Source organism: Henckelia pumila, chromosome 4, assembly GCF_033568475.1.
Source record: "Henckelia pumila isolate YLH828 chromosome 4, ASM3356847v2, whole genome shotgun sequence".
Lineage (NCBI taxonomy): Eukaryota > Viridiplantae > Streptophyta > Magnoliopsida > Lamiales > Gesneriaceae > Henckelia > Henckelia pumila.
In genome coordinates, this window is record NC_133123.1 from 32,995,585 (window position 1) to 33,011,001 (window position 15,417).

Consider the following 15,417-nt stretch of genomic DNA (forward strand, 5'->3'; position numbering starts at 1 on the left):
GATGTATGGGGGCCTGCCAAAACCCAAACACACGGTGGCTCGAGATATTTTATAACCTTCATAGATGATTACTCAAGGAGAGTATGGTTATATACTATGAAGCACAAGAATGAGGCTTTGCAAAAGTTCATTGATTGGAAGACACTGATTGAAAATCAGACGGGCAAAAAGATTAAAAGGTTAAGAACAGATAATGGCTTGGAATATTTGAATCAAGAATTCAATGCATTATGCAAAGGGGCAGGCATAGCAAGGCATTTCACTGTTAGGTACACTCCACAGCAAAATGGACTTGCTGAAAGAATGAACAGGACTATATTAGAAAGAGTCAGGTGCATGCTCTCGAATGCAAAACTTGGGAAAAGTTTCTGGGGAGAGGCTGCTAGTACAGCATGTCATTTGATAAACAGATGTCCTTCAGCTGCCTTGGACTTTAAAACACCAATTGAGGTGTGGTCAGGGAAACCAGTAGATTACCAAACTCTTAGATGTTTTGGTTGTACAACCTATATACATGCAAATGAAGGTAAGCTGTCACCAAGAGCAAAGAAATCAATTTTCCTTGGATATCCGGAAGGAACAAAAGGATATAGAGTTTGGATTTCTGAAGGTGGACTTGGTAAGGCAGTGATAAGCAGGGATGTTACTTTCAATGAAGATGACTTGTTAAACGATATGCCTCTAGAAAGAAAGACAGTCATGGATAATGACAGTAAGAGTAATGATCATATCTTGGTGGAGTCAGATCAAGGAGAGTATCTTGATACTACACTACAGCCCGGAAGCTTGGAAGATCAAGAATCATTTGAAAAACAGGATGAGTCATATTTGAGGGATTATACCCTCGTGAAGGACAGAGCAAAGAGAACCATAAAACCACCTGAAAGATATGGTTATGCAGACCTCATTTCATATGCATTAAGTGTGTCAGAAACCTTAAACGTGGATGAACCAATTACCTATAATGAAGCTGTCAATGGTCCACACAAAGAGAGGTGGAGAGAAGCCATGCTTGAGGAAATAAGTTCACTTAAAAGAAATGATACTTGGAAATTGGTGGAGCTGCCGAAGAACAGAAAGGTGATAGGGAGCAAATGGATTTTCAAGATAAAGGATGGCATTCCAGGAACTGTGAATCTCAAGTTCAAGGCTAGATTAGTGGCCAAAGGTTTTACACAAAGAGAGGGCATTGATTACAATGAAGTCTTCTCACCTGTTGTAAAGCATACATCTATCCGAATTCTACTGGCTTTAACAGCAAGCATGGATCTGGAATTGGAGCAAATGGATGTAAGAACAGCTTTTCTGCATGGTAGCCTAGATGAAGTTATCTTCATGAGGCAACCAGAGGGGTATGAGGTAGCAGGCCAAGAAAACAAAGTATGCTTGCTTCAGAAATCACTATACGGTTTGAAACAATCATCAAGACAATGGTACAAACGTTTTGACAACTTCATGATCAGAAATTCTTTCCAAAGAAGTAAATATGACAGTTGTGTATACCATAAGTCGAATTCTAATGATTGCACTATCTACTTGTTACTCTATGTTGATGACATGCTAATTGCATGTAAAAGCATGAAGGAGATAGATAACCTGAAGGATAAGCTCAAAGCAGAATTCGAGATGAAGGATTTAGGTTCAGCAAGGAGGATTCTTGGCATGCAAATTACCAGAAACAGAAGAAAGAGATTGATGTATATTTCTCAGACAGACTACTTGAGGAAGGTTGTGACTAAGTTTGGGATGAATGAATCTAAAGATGTTGCTACACCATTAGCGTCACATTTTAGATTATCCACAGATCAGTGCCCTAAGGAGACTGAAGAGCAGTCTTATATGGAGAATGTACCATATTCGAATGCCACAGGGAGCTTAATGTATGCTATGGTTTGTACGAGACCTGATATAGCATACGCCATTAGCTTAGTAAGCAGATTTATGAGCAGACCTGGAAGAACTCATTGGAGTGCTGTGAAATGGATTCTGAGATACATCAAAGCCACCATGTCTACTGGCTTGATATATGGTAATTTACATGACACTACAGAGGGATTGGTTGGTTATGTAGATGCTGATTACGCAGCTGATATTGACAAGAGAAGATCGATCAGTGGTTACACTTTCATGTTCAAGGGATGTGTAGTTAGCTGGAAAGCTACATTACAAGCCATAGTGGCTTTATCTACCACAGAGGCAGAATATGTAGCTATTACCGAAGCAGCTAAGGAGGGCATTTGGCTTAAAGGCATCTTAACAGAACTCATAAGAAGAGATATCAGTGTTAAGATGTACACTGATAGCCAAAGTGCCTTGCACTTAACCAAGAACCCCATGCACCATGAAAGGACTAAACATATAGACATCAGGCTGCATTTTATAAGGGATTTGGTGGAGCAGGATAAGATTGATATGCACAAGATATCAACTGAAGACAACCCTGCAGACATGTTGACCAAACCCATTCCAACCATGAAGTTCCAACATTGCCTTGATCAGCTAAATGTTGGGGAAACTAAGGTTACTCCTTAGTCTTGGAATTGTCTTGCCCGAGGTTCATAGGTAATCCATGGTGGAGATTTGTGAAGTTGGATTACCTTATGGATTGCTGATTGGTCCACGCACTATGGTGCATGGTAGGATCAATTCCATGATGCACAGGATTGCAACTCTGCTAGATGATCGAACGGAATTGCAACTGCACAAGGGATCGGTTATTAGAGGTTATTTGCTGGCAACTACATGCATGCAAGATTGTTGCCCTATAAGAAGGGGACTACTCTTTGGAGATGCGAGGCACTTCATATTGTATCGATCTGATTTCTTTCTTTGTTGATTGTTATTCGAATCATTGTATTAAAGAGAGAGTGTTCTTGGTGTAATCCTCTTGTAACAAACACGATCGTGATTAGTGTATTTGAGCCTTGGGCAAGGCGAAGTGGATGTAGGATATTCAATCCGAACCACTATAATTCTTGGTGTTTCTTGTTTACTCAATTTCTCATATACTGATTTTCAATCTCATATCATCGAATTAGTGAAGCTCCTTTGGGTGATCAATCGAATGTGTTTAAAAGGAAACTCAACACCCCATTAATGAGTAATGGGTGGGGTCACGCATCGCCTGCATTCGGGAGTTAATTAAGCCCCAGCCCATGGCCCGCACTCTATGCAGCAACGATCGATCAATATTTCCGAAGTCGGCTTTAAGCCGATCACCTATGGCATCTCAACCGGCATAATTGTGTTATGCATCAATATCATCGTCTCATGAGTCAAACCGCAGGGTGCATTGTTTTTGGGTTAACATCTATTAGTCCATCTATAGTCCCTTGTGTTTCATTTGCGAGATGCCTCGGTACATATAAATCGGAATTTTGGAATGGAAGAGAGTGATCGATGCGAAAAAACAAAACTATATATCATTAAGTAAAGTACACAATGTTAGGATTTTACAATCATCTTCAATCAAATCGAAGCGCTAGAAGAATCTGAACTTGACGAGTAGGACATCATAGCCCAGACCTTCTGTGTGTGTTAGATCGCCCATAATTGGGCTGCCTATAGTTAGGTCACCCGTTAATATCTCTATGCTCCAGATGTTCATTTCTGGACGTATGTTGAAATATTGTCCCACATCGGTAGGATAGATTTTCTGGGAGCCCTTAATATAGATAAGAGCAATCTTCATCTCTTGAGCTAGCTTTTGAAATGAATTAGGTCCAAGTTAATTTTAACATGGTATCAGAGCCTGATTTCCACCGTTATGTGTTGGACGGCCAATAGTTGGCCTCGCCCGTCCCATAATTGGATCACCCATTAATTTCTCACGTGCGAGGAATGTTTAATATATAGACAAGGACAAACCTCCTCTCTTGTTCCACCGCTATGTGTTGGACGGCCAATAGTTGGCTTCGCCCGTCCCATAATTGGGTCACCTATTAATTTCTCACGTGAGAGGAGTGTTTAATATATAGTGTTTAATATATAGACAAGGACAACCTTCTCTTCTTGAGCCACCTTTTAAGTTGATTTAGGTTCAAATCAATTTCTTAACATATTTCACGATCACAATGATCTGGACACACAAACTTTTGAGGCAGACAGCTGAGAGCATCATTCTAGCTAGTGCGTGCAACATCTACTAGATTAACTCGAGAGTTTTTAAGAATGCATCCAAAACGGGGATGAGCTAGCCGGAAGGCCGGGTTTGAAACCATGCGCGGCCGCATCGACGTCACATTTATGAATCCTACTGTTCGAGAGTTGGCACCAACACAACATTAATTTTCAGAATGAAGCTGTTGCCTCTCTTTTGCTTGTTCACCAGTAGTATTTCAAGATTTTACTTCGATTACATACTGTAATTGGTGCAGAGTACTACGTACAAACAACTTGCAATACAATTAATTGACTTCATATGTATGTATCCTCCTCGTGTCTTTTTCATTCTGGGAATATTATCTATTACATATTGTCCGCTTTGATGGATACGCGCGTTGCTTAATTTTTGTACGAAAGCAACAGTGTCCTTGTGTTTTGGCCATGCATCATATTTAGACCAAAGAATATATATACCTCGTAATTTAATACATATATGCGACGTACAGTACCACTCCACTGTCATCCATGTGAAAGTTATATGCCTGCTGGCCTGTCTTTGAAAGTTCAACGCACATAGTATATATTACGCACATTATTTTCATTTCTTGCAATTATTTACTCTGAAATATTTTGAAATCGACACAAATTATGTGCTACGGTGACTTGTTGCTTTCAAATTTTTATATGGTGACAACGCCAATGTCATCGTCAGGCGCGTATAATATCACCATGCCAGAATCCTAAATTAAGAAGATAAAAATCTTAAACCATTCTATATTTATTGTGGTGCAAAACATGTCACCACATACAATAACATGCTGCAGCTGCAACTATATATAGCGGCGGTAAAATCTTCTGCTCGATGTTAATTATATATTGTGAAAAGAGAAAAGCTAAAAACTCCTAAACGATGTCTCGCACACGCATAGTAATTATATATTAATTACTTATGTACTTTATGAATCCGATTTATCAAGATTCATCAATTTTATTCGAACTAGACACCATTTCAACTTCCCGGGCCGGGAACATGACTCCGATCTGCAAGCATTACACATCAGGTTGTCCCGTAAATCCGGGGTCATTGATGGAACCGGATGATTCGTCTTGCATGTCTCCATGGCGATCCAGTATCTTATTACAGGAGCTGAACATGGTAAGAGGACATAGTTTCAAGCCATGTTTACTCGGGTCGGCGCCCATTTTTATCAACTTTTTCTTAGTATGTGAGTGCCAATGATTCCTTACTTCATCATCTGTCCGACCCGGCAAACGTCCAGCGATTAGAGACCACCTAACAACCAATAGAGGGTTAATCTCTTAGCATGAAAGGGAAGATATCACAAAATTCGTTAGTATGTTTTTCGTTTTCGTCCAGTGAGTTATCAAAGTTCAATCTTAGTCTTTTTTTGATATCGGCACTTAATAGGACCAAAAAGCGTGAGCAAACCAATTTACATGACTAAAATTATAATTTTTCCTTGTATACAATATTTCGTTGCGAAAAATTAGACTCTTTACCGATTGCCAAGGAGTGCGTAGAGCCGAATGATGAGGTCTTCTTCATCTTCACCGAAGTCATTCCCCTGCTTAATTTTTGGCCTTAGGTGGTTCATCCAACGCTGTCTGCAGCATTTTCCGCACCGGTGCAACCCTATATATATATAAATCAATGGATGTAACATTTTCTTTGATTATCTTTCTATTCGATTATTGTATTAAACCCTTCAATTCTATATTGTATATCGTGTTTGCGTTTGATTTTGCCAAAGAAAAAAAAAAAGAACATTATATCGTATATCATCATTATAATCAATTAGGAGACGGGACGATTGCAAAATAAATAATGGAGAAGAGACGAAATTTGAGAACCACCAGGAGAACTGATAAATTAGATTAGAGAGTTATGTTTTCTTTGTTATTTTGTAATTATTTTTTAGTAAAACAAAGTTTATAGATAAAATTTTTGAAAAAAAATAAAAAAATCTAAATGAAGCTAAGCGCAAGGCAACGGCAACCCCCCAGCCCCCCACCGATGCTCTGAATACATGCTTTTTAATTATGCCTAAACTTTTTCTAACTTTTTCAAATTTGAACCACCATGCATGCACTATTTGACCTACTCTAGTAGAAAACATGGTAAAAAAAAAATAAATGCCATCACGATTTATTTTATTTCCAGCACACCGATCGACAAATTAAATCACAAACATATTAAAATTTTCGCGCTTGAATAATTTGAAGTTAGATAAAATCATGATAAAGTATACCAAGGCGAAGAAAAAAAAAGAAAGATGAGTGAAAAAAACCTGCGGACTTGGGGACTTTGGTCCAAGGCCCTTCGCCGTGAACGTTGATGTAATCGGTCAACTGACTATCTTCTTGCTCGCTCCATGAGGACTCTAATTTCTCTTTGTGTTTCTTGCTGCTACAACATTTCCTCATACTTGGAATGGATTAACGAAGCCGTTAAGGCCTAATTATGACTAATATTATTATTACAACTGAAGTTAGTGTACATGGGATATAAAACCCTAGTTGGATAACAGTGTATTTATATAGAAAAGAAGAGGCCGGGGAGTGGATATGGATGGAGTTGTAATAAGAAGAATGGAGGCTGACTCGTTGACTGGTGGATTCCCCCAATTTTGGTGGGTTGAAATGGGATCCGCCCAACAACAGTAGTGAACTAAATCGATTGTGCACTCTTCACCAACCATTTTTCACACGTCAATATCAAACTAATATTATATTCTAGGCAATAAAATTATATAATATAAAATCTTTGTATCTATCCAGTCAATTAGGTAATCAGCAGTACATCTTGTTTTTGTCCTCAATTCCCTTTCAAATCTTAAAAATAAGATTGGATTTTCCATTTCTTCTCACTAAATAAAGTCGTCGTCTTCGTAAACAAACAAACAAAGATTAAAAATCTCTTAAAAATATCTTGTTTTACTGGAATATTTTTTACTTTTTTTTTGAAGGATGGGTATTAATTGTTCTTTTGGTTACTTGTAAAATTTTGTCACAATTAATCTTTGTTTGGTATATATAGCATTGATGAGATATATATTGTATCGAATTGATTCTGTCACAAATTTCGTTTTAAAAGTACCGTGTGTCCATATAAGATAACAAATAATGTTAGTGAGTCAAATTTCGAAATATATACTGTTTTACTTTGTCATATTCTATGTTGACATGTGTATTTTATAAATAAATTAAGAAAAAATTAATGTAAGTTTGATATTTTATGATTGTTTATGTGCATTGTTTGTCATCTATGTTATTAAATTTCAATTTTAATCTATTATCTTTGTCATTTTATGATAATTTTAGTCATTTTTTTACTTGATATTAATTATTTTGAAGCTAATGTGATATTAACGTGTGTAACGTCTTATCAGGACCGCCAAAAAAAGAATAAAATTGTAAAAAAAAAAAGAACCAAAATTGCTAAAAATTAAATGATTAAGAAACTAGCTAGCAACTCAATTTTTACATCATCTATGACTTAGTTTTTTTTTTTTTAAAAAAAGACAAATATACAAGACGACGTTCAGTTTTTCCATCAATTAATATACATATATCATCCATTCATCCGGTTGAGTTCAACGGCAAATTAGATCCTACCTATGCAGACACTGCATTGATATAAATCTAACGGTTGACATTTATTAATAAACGTGAGGTTCATTATTTTTTAGTGGACCCCGCATGTATTGATAAATGATGACCCTTAGATCTATCATGAGTGTAGTGTCTGTAAAGGTAGGTTGAAATGATCCGAGTTGTTGAACCTACCTTACGTGTATTATCCTAATTGTCAATTTAATGGTTCAATGATTTTCCACGCCATGCACTCTCCAACATTAATTATGTTTATGCTTTAAAATATAGATCATTAGATCCATGATTTGGGCAATACCCTAAAAGTAGGATCTCATTAACTCATCCATCCTTTTTATTTATATATCCATACATTTTGCGTGGATAAAAACGTCACCAGCCTATACCCGCAAATCGTATATTGAACTTCTATAGCAATTAATTTGTATTCATCGTCAAATTATGTAAATAGTTGATCCAAATTGCTATAGTAGTAGTACATTATAATCAATCTTTTATTAAATCAATGTAAAATACTCCTCATGCATAATCCGATATGTGATATGAGGTGTCACGATTACCTCTATTAATTCAGGGTAGATGAGATCCTAGCATATGAGTAATACCCAAACTATGCATCCAACGGTTCGTATTTTTACACATAGGCATAATTAATTATAGGAAAAATTGTTTTTTTGGTCCTCCATGTTTGTCACTCTACGATTTCAGTCCTTTATATTTTCAGATTTTAGTTTTAGTCCGCTATCTTTATTTTTTTGGCAATTTTAGTCCTTTTTCCAACGCGGCGCTGACGTGACACCAATTCAGTGCTGATGTGGAGCTGACGTGTACAGTGCCACGTAAGCATTTTTTAATAAAAAGAAAAGAAATTGCCAAAAATAAGAACATGCAGGACTAAAACTGAAATGTAAAAGCATAGATGACCAAAATCGCAAAGTGACAAACATATAGGACTAAATTTGCAATTTTTCCTTAATTATATATTGTTAACGTGATAAATCATGAGAAATTAGATCTATCATTGTGGTAATACTTATATGTTAGGTTGAAATTAACCCTCTTTCAGAACGAGATTCATCCTAGTTTGACCCCTCAATCCACCAAAGGAAATCTACATGTGACTTTTACAAGACTCCCAGTCCCATGGATGCAACACCTTCCACCGTAGGTTGGTGCAAGTTTGTTTCTAACACTTATTTTTCATTAATGTTCTCGCCGATCATCGTATCTTATACCATTCTCTCATTATTCGGGCTCTACTTTGCGTAGACGAAACTGCACATCAATCGGTCCTCACCACGCATTATAGATTTTATTTTCCCGAATGCTTCCCGATTCCCACAAACTCCCAAAACCAAAAATATATATGTATAACTCGATTACTTTTCCATACAAAAACGTTTCTATTGAAAAAATAATGTATATAAAACTTCCACTTGATTTCTTGATTAAATCCATTTGCCTCCTGATACGTAATACCCGACATCTGTCCAAATCTTGTGTGCCAAAGTTGAAACCATCGCACGAAGGAGCCGTGAATTATTAAGATAAGACGTACGACCGGGTGACTTTTCATCTCTTGCATTTAATTCTATAATTTCGTCGACTTTTCATCACCTGCAAATCAAATGTGGCAGTTGAGGGAATTAATGCAACTACGCCGGATCATCCAAAGTACTTAATTATATTCCACATCCTTATTTGGAAAATAATTAGGTATTTCCCATGCATGCAAATATATTAATGGGTTGGAATTGGATTGGGTTCAAACTAATTAAGACATGTGGAATATCGATATATGTTCTTAATTGTGTAAACGTAATTGGTTATATAATCGATTCACCTAGTGTACGTTTCAGCTGAACATTAGCCTTTCCGGTGCATGTCTTTGAATTTCTCGATTATCAAAAAAGATATATAATCTCCAACCTGTTATAATGTTCCATAGAAAAACATTTGAAGCACATAACGGAAATGGAAAAACATTGCACAAACATGACATGATATTGTTTGTTATCTTTATATGGTCTTCCAACCAAAATAAGTTCGTCGGAGTGACAATATATATTTATTGGATCTTTTTCTTAATAATAATAATAATAATAATAATAATAATAATAATAATAATAATAATAAATCATATTTTTTTGAAGAAAAATCATTTTTTTTTAAAGAGGAAAAAAATATCTTATGAGCATTTATATTCTATGAAATGATGCACGTGAATCTTAATATTTTTAAATCTAAACTCTGGCTTAAAATTTTCAAGCATTTCATAAGCAATGAATATGAGGGAAAATAATACAATTGGTCCGGTAATTTGCCTCGAATTGGGTTTCGATTGTCTAATTATTAATCAAAATTAAGTAGGTCTAATTAGTGCATGTAATAACGTCTTATTTTGCACTTTAATTTAGTCCTTTAGTTTTTTTTTATTGAGCTGTGAAATGTAAGTACTCTAGCGAAAAATTATTAAAAGCCAAAAAAAAAAGAAGTTAATATTGTACTATGATCTGACTGTGATTAATTTGATAATCAAAATCTAATTAATGGAACAAAAATTGTGTTTTTCGCTTAATATAATCGATGCAACATGATTAAAACAATGATTCCACAACGAAAATTTTTCAATCAAAAATAATTTCCAAGAACGTGCATTATTGAATCGTGTGTGTGGTCCAATATTTTCAGGCTAGGTCAAAATCAACATTCGAATTAAAACTCTAGTCGTGAGTAGTCATACTGATTAGGCATTTTCATTGTATGCAAGGCTTTCACTGGCCATTTTCCCTTTTGAAAGTTGAAATAATGTTATATTTCCTTATCCTCAACAAAAATAAAAATAATTGAAAAAAATGAATGGTGGTTGAACATACATATAGCAAACACGCAAAATTTTATTTGAACGTTAAACATGCACATTATTTTATCTACCAAATTTTCCAAGGGTTTCCAAGATGCATGAACTTATTGGAGATCGAATAAAAATATATTGATGTACTTACTTACTCGAAAGATATGTAGATATGTTTGATCATTGTTTGGATAAAAATTATGAACACGTCTATTTTTCTCTTATTTCTTTTCCAAAACTTACACTTTACATGTCATTTGTACAAATTAATTAACCAATCTGAAAAAGTAAAATTGATCTTATAAGTGAAACACTCGGAGAAGTTCTAGCAAAAAAAAATGCTAAATTTTAATTGAGTTTAAAAGTAAGGAGAGCGCGCAACACCCTCATGGTCATAACTTATAAGTGATTAGTGGCATAAACATCTCATAACAGGGAAAAAGCATTGGGTATATCGAATCCAACTTTAAACAAACCCTAATTATCCACCGTTATAACATCTAACTTTCTATACCGGAAGATTGCCCTTCTAAATTTTCTTTGCTATACCGGATGATTTACACCTACTGATTAATTTCCAGCCAATGAATCGGATGGATCAAATTAAATTAAGATTTGTTTTCCTTATAAAAATACATGATATTTGTTAAGTGCTAACGGATCATGGCATGCATACACACACGATGTACGTGTTTCATAGAAAAATAAAAAATGAAGAAATTTTTTAAAATTTTAAAAATAAAAGCTATTAATTTTGAAATTGAAATGGAACGATTTATAAAGTATAAAGATCAAAATAATGTTATTATAATATTGTAAAACCATGTAGTTAATTTTTTTTTATGACGTGAGAATCCGCGGTCGCTACCTTTTGTTGCGCACTTGGTAAATCCCGAAATAACGCAATATCCCTTGTAGTTAATTTGATAAGAGAGAGATTATTTTAGGCTAATCCGAAATTATATCATTACTTCATATAGTTAGTATATAGTGCTCTTATAGTATATATAGTAAAAAGATCATAATATTAATTGTTGTTAAATCAAATTACTTTTATTAAATTAAATTATATTAGTGTTTTATTTTCAAGATTATATTAATTAATTTTTTGAAAGGATTATATATATATATATGCTAATAGATAAATTATATACTCAATTATATATGAAAATATTTCTAAATATATAACCTAATAATATTACATGATTTCTATATCTATATTATAATTATATATTTAAAAAATTACAACTCATAAATAAATAATATATACATCTAAACAATTTATTAATATATTAAGCATAAAATTATAATAAAATAAATGTGTCAATGGAGCTCGGAGGTATTGTTTCGGAGGGCAAAGCAAGACTAATAATCATTTTAGTTTTTCATAATTTGAAATTGATATATATTTGAGAATTTGGAAATATGTTCAACAATCAACATGAAGGTTTGTAGATCATGAAAAATATTTTGAGGGAAAAAAAACGTGTGTGGCGGTTATCAACGATGTTGCGGTGTGAGAATAATCTCACTCATCGTCTTGATATGCATGGATTTTTTTTTTTTATGACGGAAAGTTTCTGCACTTGATTTAGGTTTTGTTTTTTAAATAATTTTGCGGTTCTAACACTTGTATTTTAATTTGAATGTGAATAAATAGATATTTATTTTCTAATATTTTTATAAATATATTTTATTTGTGTATATGATTTAATTAGTTTTTGAGTTGTAATCATTTTATTTATAATTATCATTATAAATATAGATAGATAGATAAAAACTAATATATCATTTTATTATATATATATTTAAAATATATTATATTTGAGTACATAATTTATCAATCGATATATATATGCATTAGTTAATGACAACCATTTTTATACCAAGAATATGATACTTACTTGCTATAATATAATTTTTAAATAAATAAAAATTTATTTTCACAGATTTAATCAATAAATTAAATAAACTTGAAAAATAAAACGTATATTTAGTTCACAATTTTATTTAAGAATAAAATTAATTTTTTAACTTGGATCATATATCAATTAAATAACTTTACAACAGCTCGATCGTATATCAACGACGGAAACAAATCATCTGCTGTTCAAAAATGATAGCACCGAGTGCTCTATTGCGAAACAATATTATCTCGCATGAAATTTTAATATTTTTTTATGATCACATACTGAACATTTTCAATTTAAAATAATAGTAATAATAAAAAGAAAGTAGAGATCTAGATCCATGCATGTCCACCAACTTATCATTAATATTTAGCTAGTGAACCCTTTTTTTTTCTCTCTATTTTGAAAGGAATTATTAAAAATTTGAGTTAGGTGTAGATTGAGTGAGTTGGTGCGTACGATCGAGACAACCACCTCGTTCCCAACTATGGGAAAAATAACGTGAACGGTAGCTATATATTGACAAGTACTGAAATGGCAGGGAGGTTACGATGTATTTTCTTCACCCAAAACCTCATTTAATTTCAACACATACACAAATTTAACTATATATTTCCTATGAATGCTGATTCAATTGGAGAGATTTAAACTGCAAATGCTTATGCAATACCTGTTCCGAATTTAAATGGATACACACTTATTTCCTACACAAATATATAGTACTACTCCAAGTTGAAATTAATGAATTAAACCATGCCCGGCCCTTAGAATTATTTCTAAATTAAGTTTAATTTGTCGTTCATGCATGCGTGCATCTTCCCGGCCTGCTGAACATAGTTATTCTCCATCATGCTGCTCATGGGATCGATATATCGCGGAGGAAACCCTTAGCTTGATTCAGATTTTTAGTAAACTTCTCAATATGGGTGTACATGCATGGTGGAGTCTAGCTAGCTACTATTTCCGCTTTGGATTGAAACGGGCTCTCGAACATTTTGGACCATATAAAACTAGATAAGACGGGGTGATTTTATCTTCGTAGTAAATAAAAGTTCCCTTCCAGTAGTAGTACTCCTTTATTTGTTTTTATATATGGAGTACTGGTAGATTAATTCCCATGTTATATCCCGCATATCTTTCCGGAAGGAAATCAAGTAGCAGACAGTTAGGTAGTGTAATTTGAAAGAACTTCTAGAAAGTATTTCTCAACTTTTGTTTACAAAAAAATTCACAAAATTTTGTGAAAGAAAAGTTGAGAAACGGTTTCGAAGCTCTTCCAAACACTATCTTAGGCTAGGCAAGTGCACATTCATAAAATCTTGGACAATTTTTTTGATGTAAATAATATTCATAGTTAAATTTTGAGCTTTGAAATGCTTAAATAGTTGTATTTGTTGGAGGTTGGCCTAGTTCCCCTCCCTTTTTGTTATATAGACCAGTAAGGCTCTGTCTAACTCTAACCCCCATAATAGGTTGGTGTTTTTGTTTTTTGTTTTTATTTTTTAAAAAAAACCACCGTTAATCTTTGGGATATCATATAAATTGTGGATAATGTAGCGTGAAATACTATGTAGTATTTGATATGATTTTCAAATGATGTATTCGTTTTGTGTACTAACTCTACCAAACTACTCTTAATGATTACTCTATCAATTATAAATGCCCAAGTAAGTATAGTAGAATAGTAATCTTTTTGAAGTTAAATATATTAAACAAATAAATTTGTAAATATTTCATTAATTATTAAAACAACACTAATTGGAACTTATAAATATATAATTTATTTTCGACGTAGACTTTATTTTATAAAAATGCAGTTTCATAAAAAAAAATTATATTTTACATATTTTTTTTGTATGATTTATTTTATTGATTTTAAGTAATGTAATTTATATAGGTAGATAAGCGCGCAGGAAAGAATTCTTGTATTAAAAATTGGCACTTAGTTACGGAATTTTTCGAAAAATTCCGAATATACCAGTGCTTTGAAGAGTACAATACAAATAATAATTCTTGAATGTTCGTGAAAGAATAAGACATCAAAGTGACAAGTCATAACTATCAGGCATTGTAGAAAATATTAATACAGCTTCAGACGCGTTCATTTGATGCTCGAATTCATTTATGTAAATTTGTAACAGTACTATCCTTGGTTGTTACCATTCTGAACAAATGACAAGTGTTAATCTATGAATTAACATTTTTGTATGCTTTAAAATATGTTAAACTAACCATCTAAATTCGAAAATAATTAAAAATATATGAAGTGATGAATTGAATATGTTACATTAAACGTTAAGTAGAGTATTACTCCAAAATCAAAATTTAGTATAGTCAATAGACTTTACTCAAACTAATGATATTGGGTGATTGTTAAATAATTCATCCTACCAAACCATATAACCCATATTGATTTGTCGTCGTAATTTTCCCTCATATGGGAAAGTATGTACTTTCCATGCACGTTCACGTGCATGTTTGGATTCAAAGGTTAAGCTTCACCGACTTTTTTTTTCCTTCCAAATATGTACAATATATCGATTAAAAAAAGTATTTATAAATGTTATATCCTCAATATAAATTTTTTAAAATATATTTAATTTATTTCAATAGAATCATAAACCTTAATTTTTCAACTATTCGTGATCATTATATATAAAAGAAAATGTAAATTAAATGATATATATATATATATATATATATATATATATATATATATTTACTTTGGTCTACTTGTCCAATTTTGGATTTTGTTCTATTAAGATTTCAAATTAGGTTGGTTTTGGTATGTAAAATTTTTATTTTTTGCTATTTTGGTTCAATTTGATGACATGACGTCAGACAAACCAACAATTTTCGAAGCACGTCCAAAATTGAACTAATTTGAAAATTGAAAAAACATGAGTAGGTCTCTTG

At 33.1% G+C, this 15,417-nt stretch overlaps 1 protein-coding gene across 1 annotated transcript; it reads right to left on the reverse strand.

Annotated features, from left to right (window-relative positions):
• Nucleotides 1–4,955: 4,955 nt before the first annotated feature.
• On the reverse strand, nucleotides 4,956–6,681 carry LOC140867533 (transcription factor MYB3-like). The gene is made up of 3 exons (XM_073272605.1): nucleotides 6,414–6,681; nucleotides 5,626–5,758; nucleotides 4,956–5,398 (listed from the first exon to the last, which is right to left on the reverse strand). The coding sequence occupies exons 1-3, from the start codon at nucleotides 6,547–6,549 to the stop codon at nucleotides 5,155–5,157; spliced, it is 513 nt and encodes a 170-aa protein (XP_073128706.1). The 5' UTR covers nucleotides 6,550–6,681; the 3' UTR covers nucleotides 4,956–5,154.
• Between the last annotated feature and the right edge of the window lie 8,736 nt (nucleotides 6,682–15,417).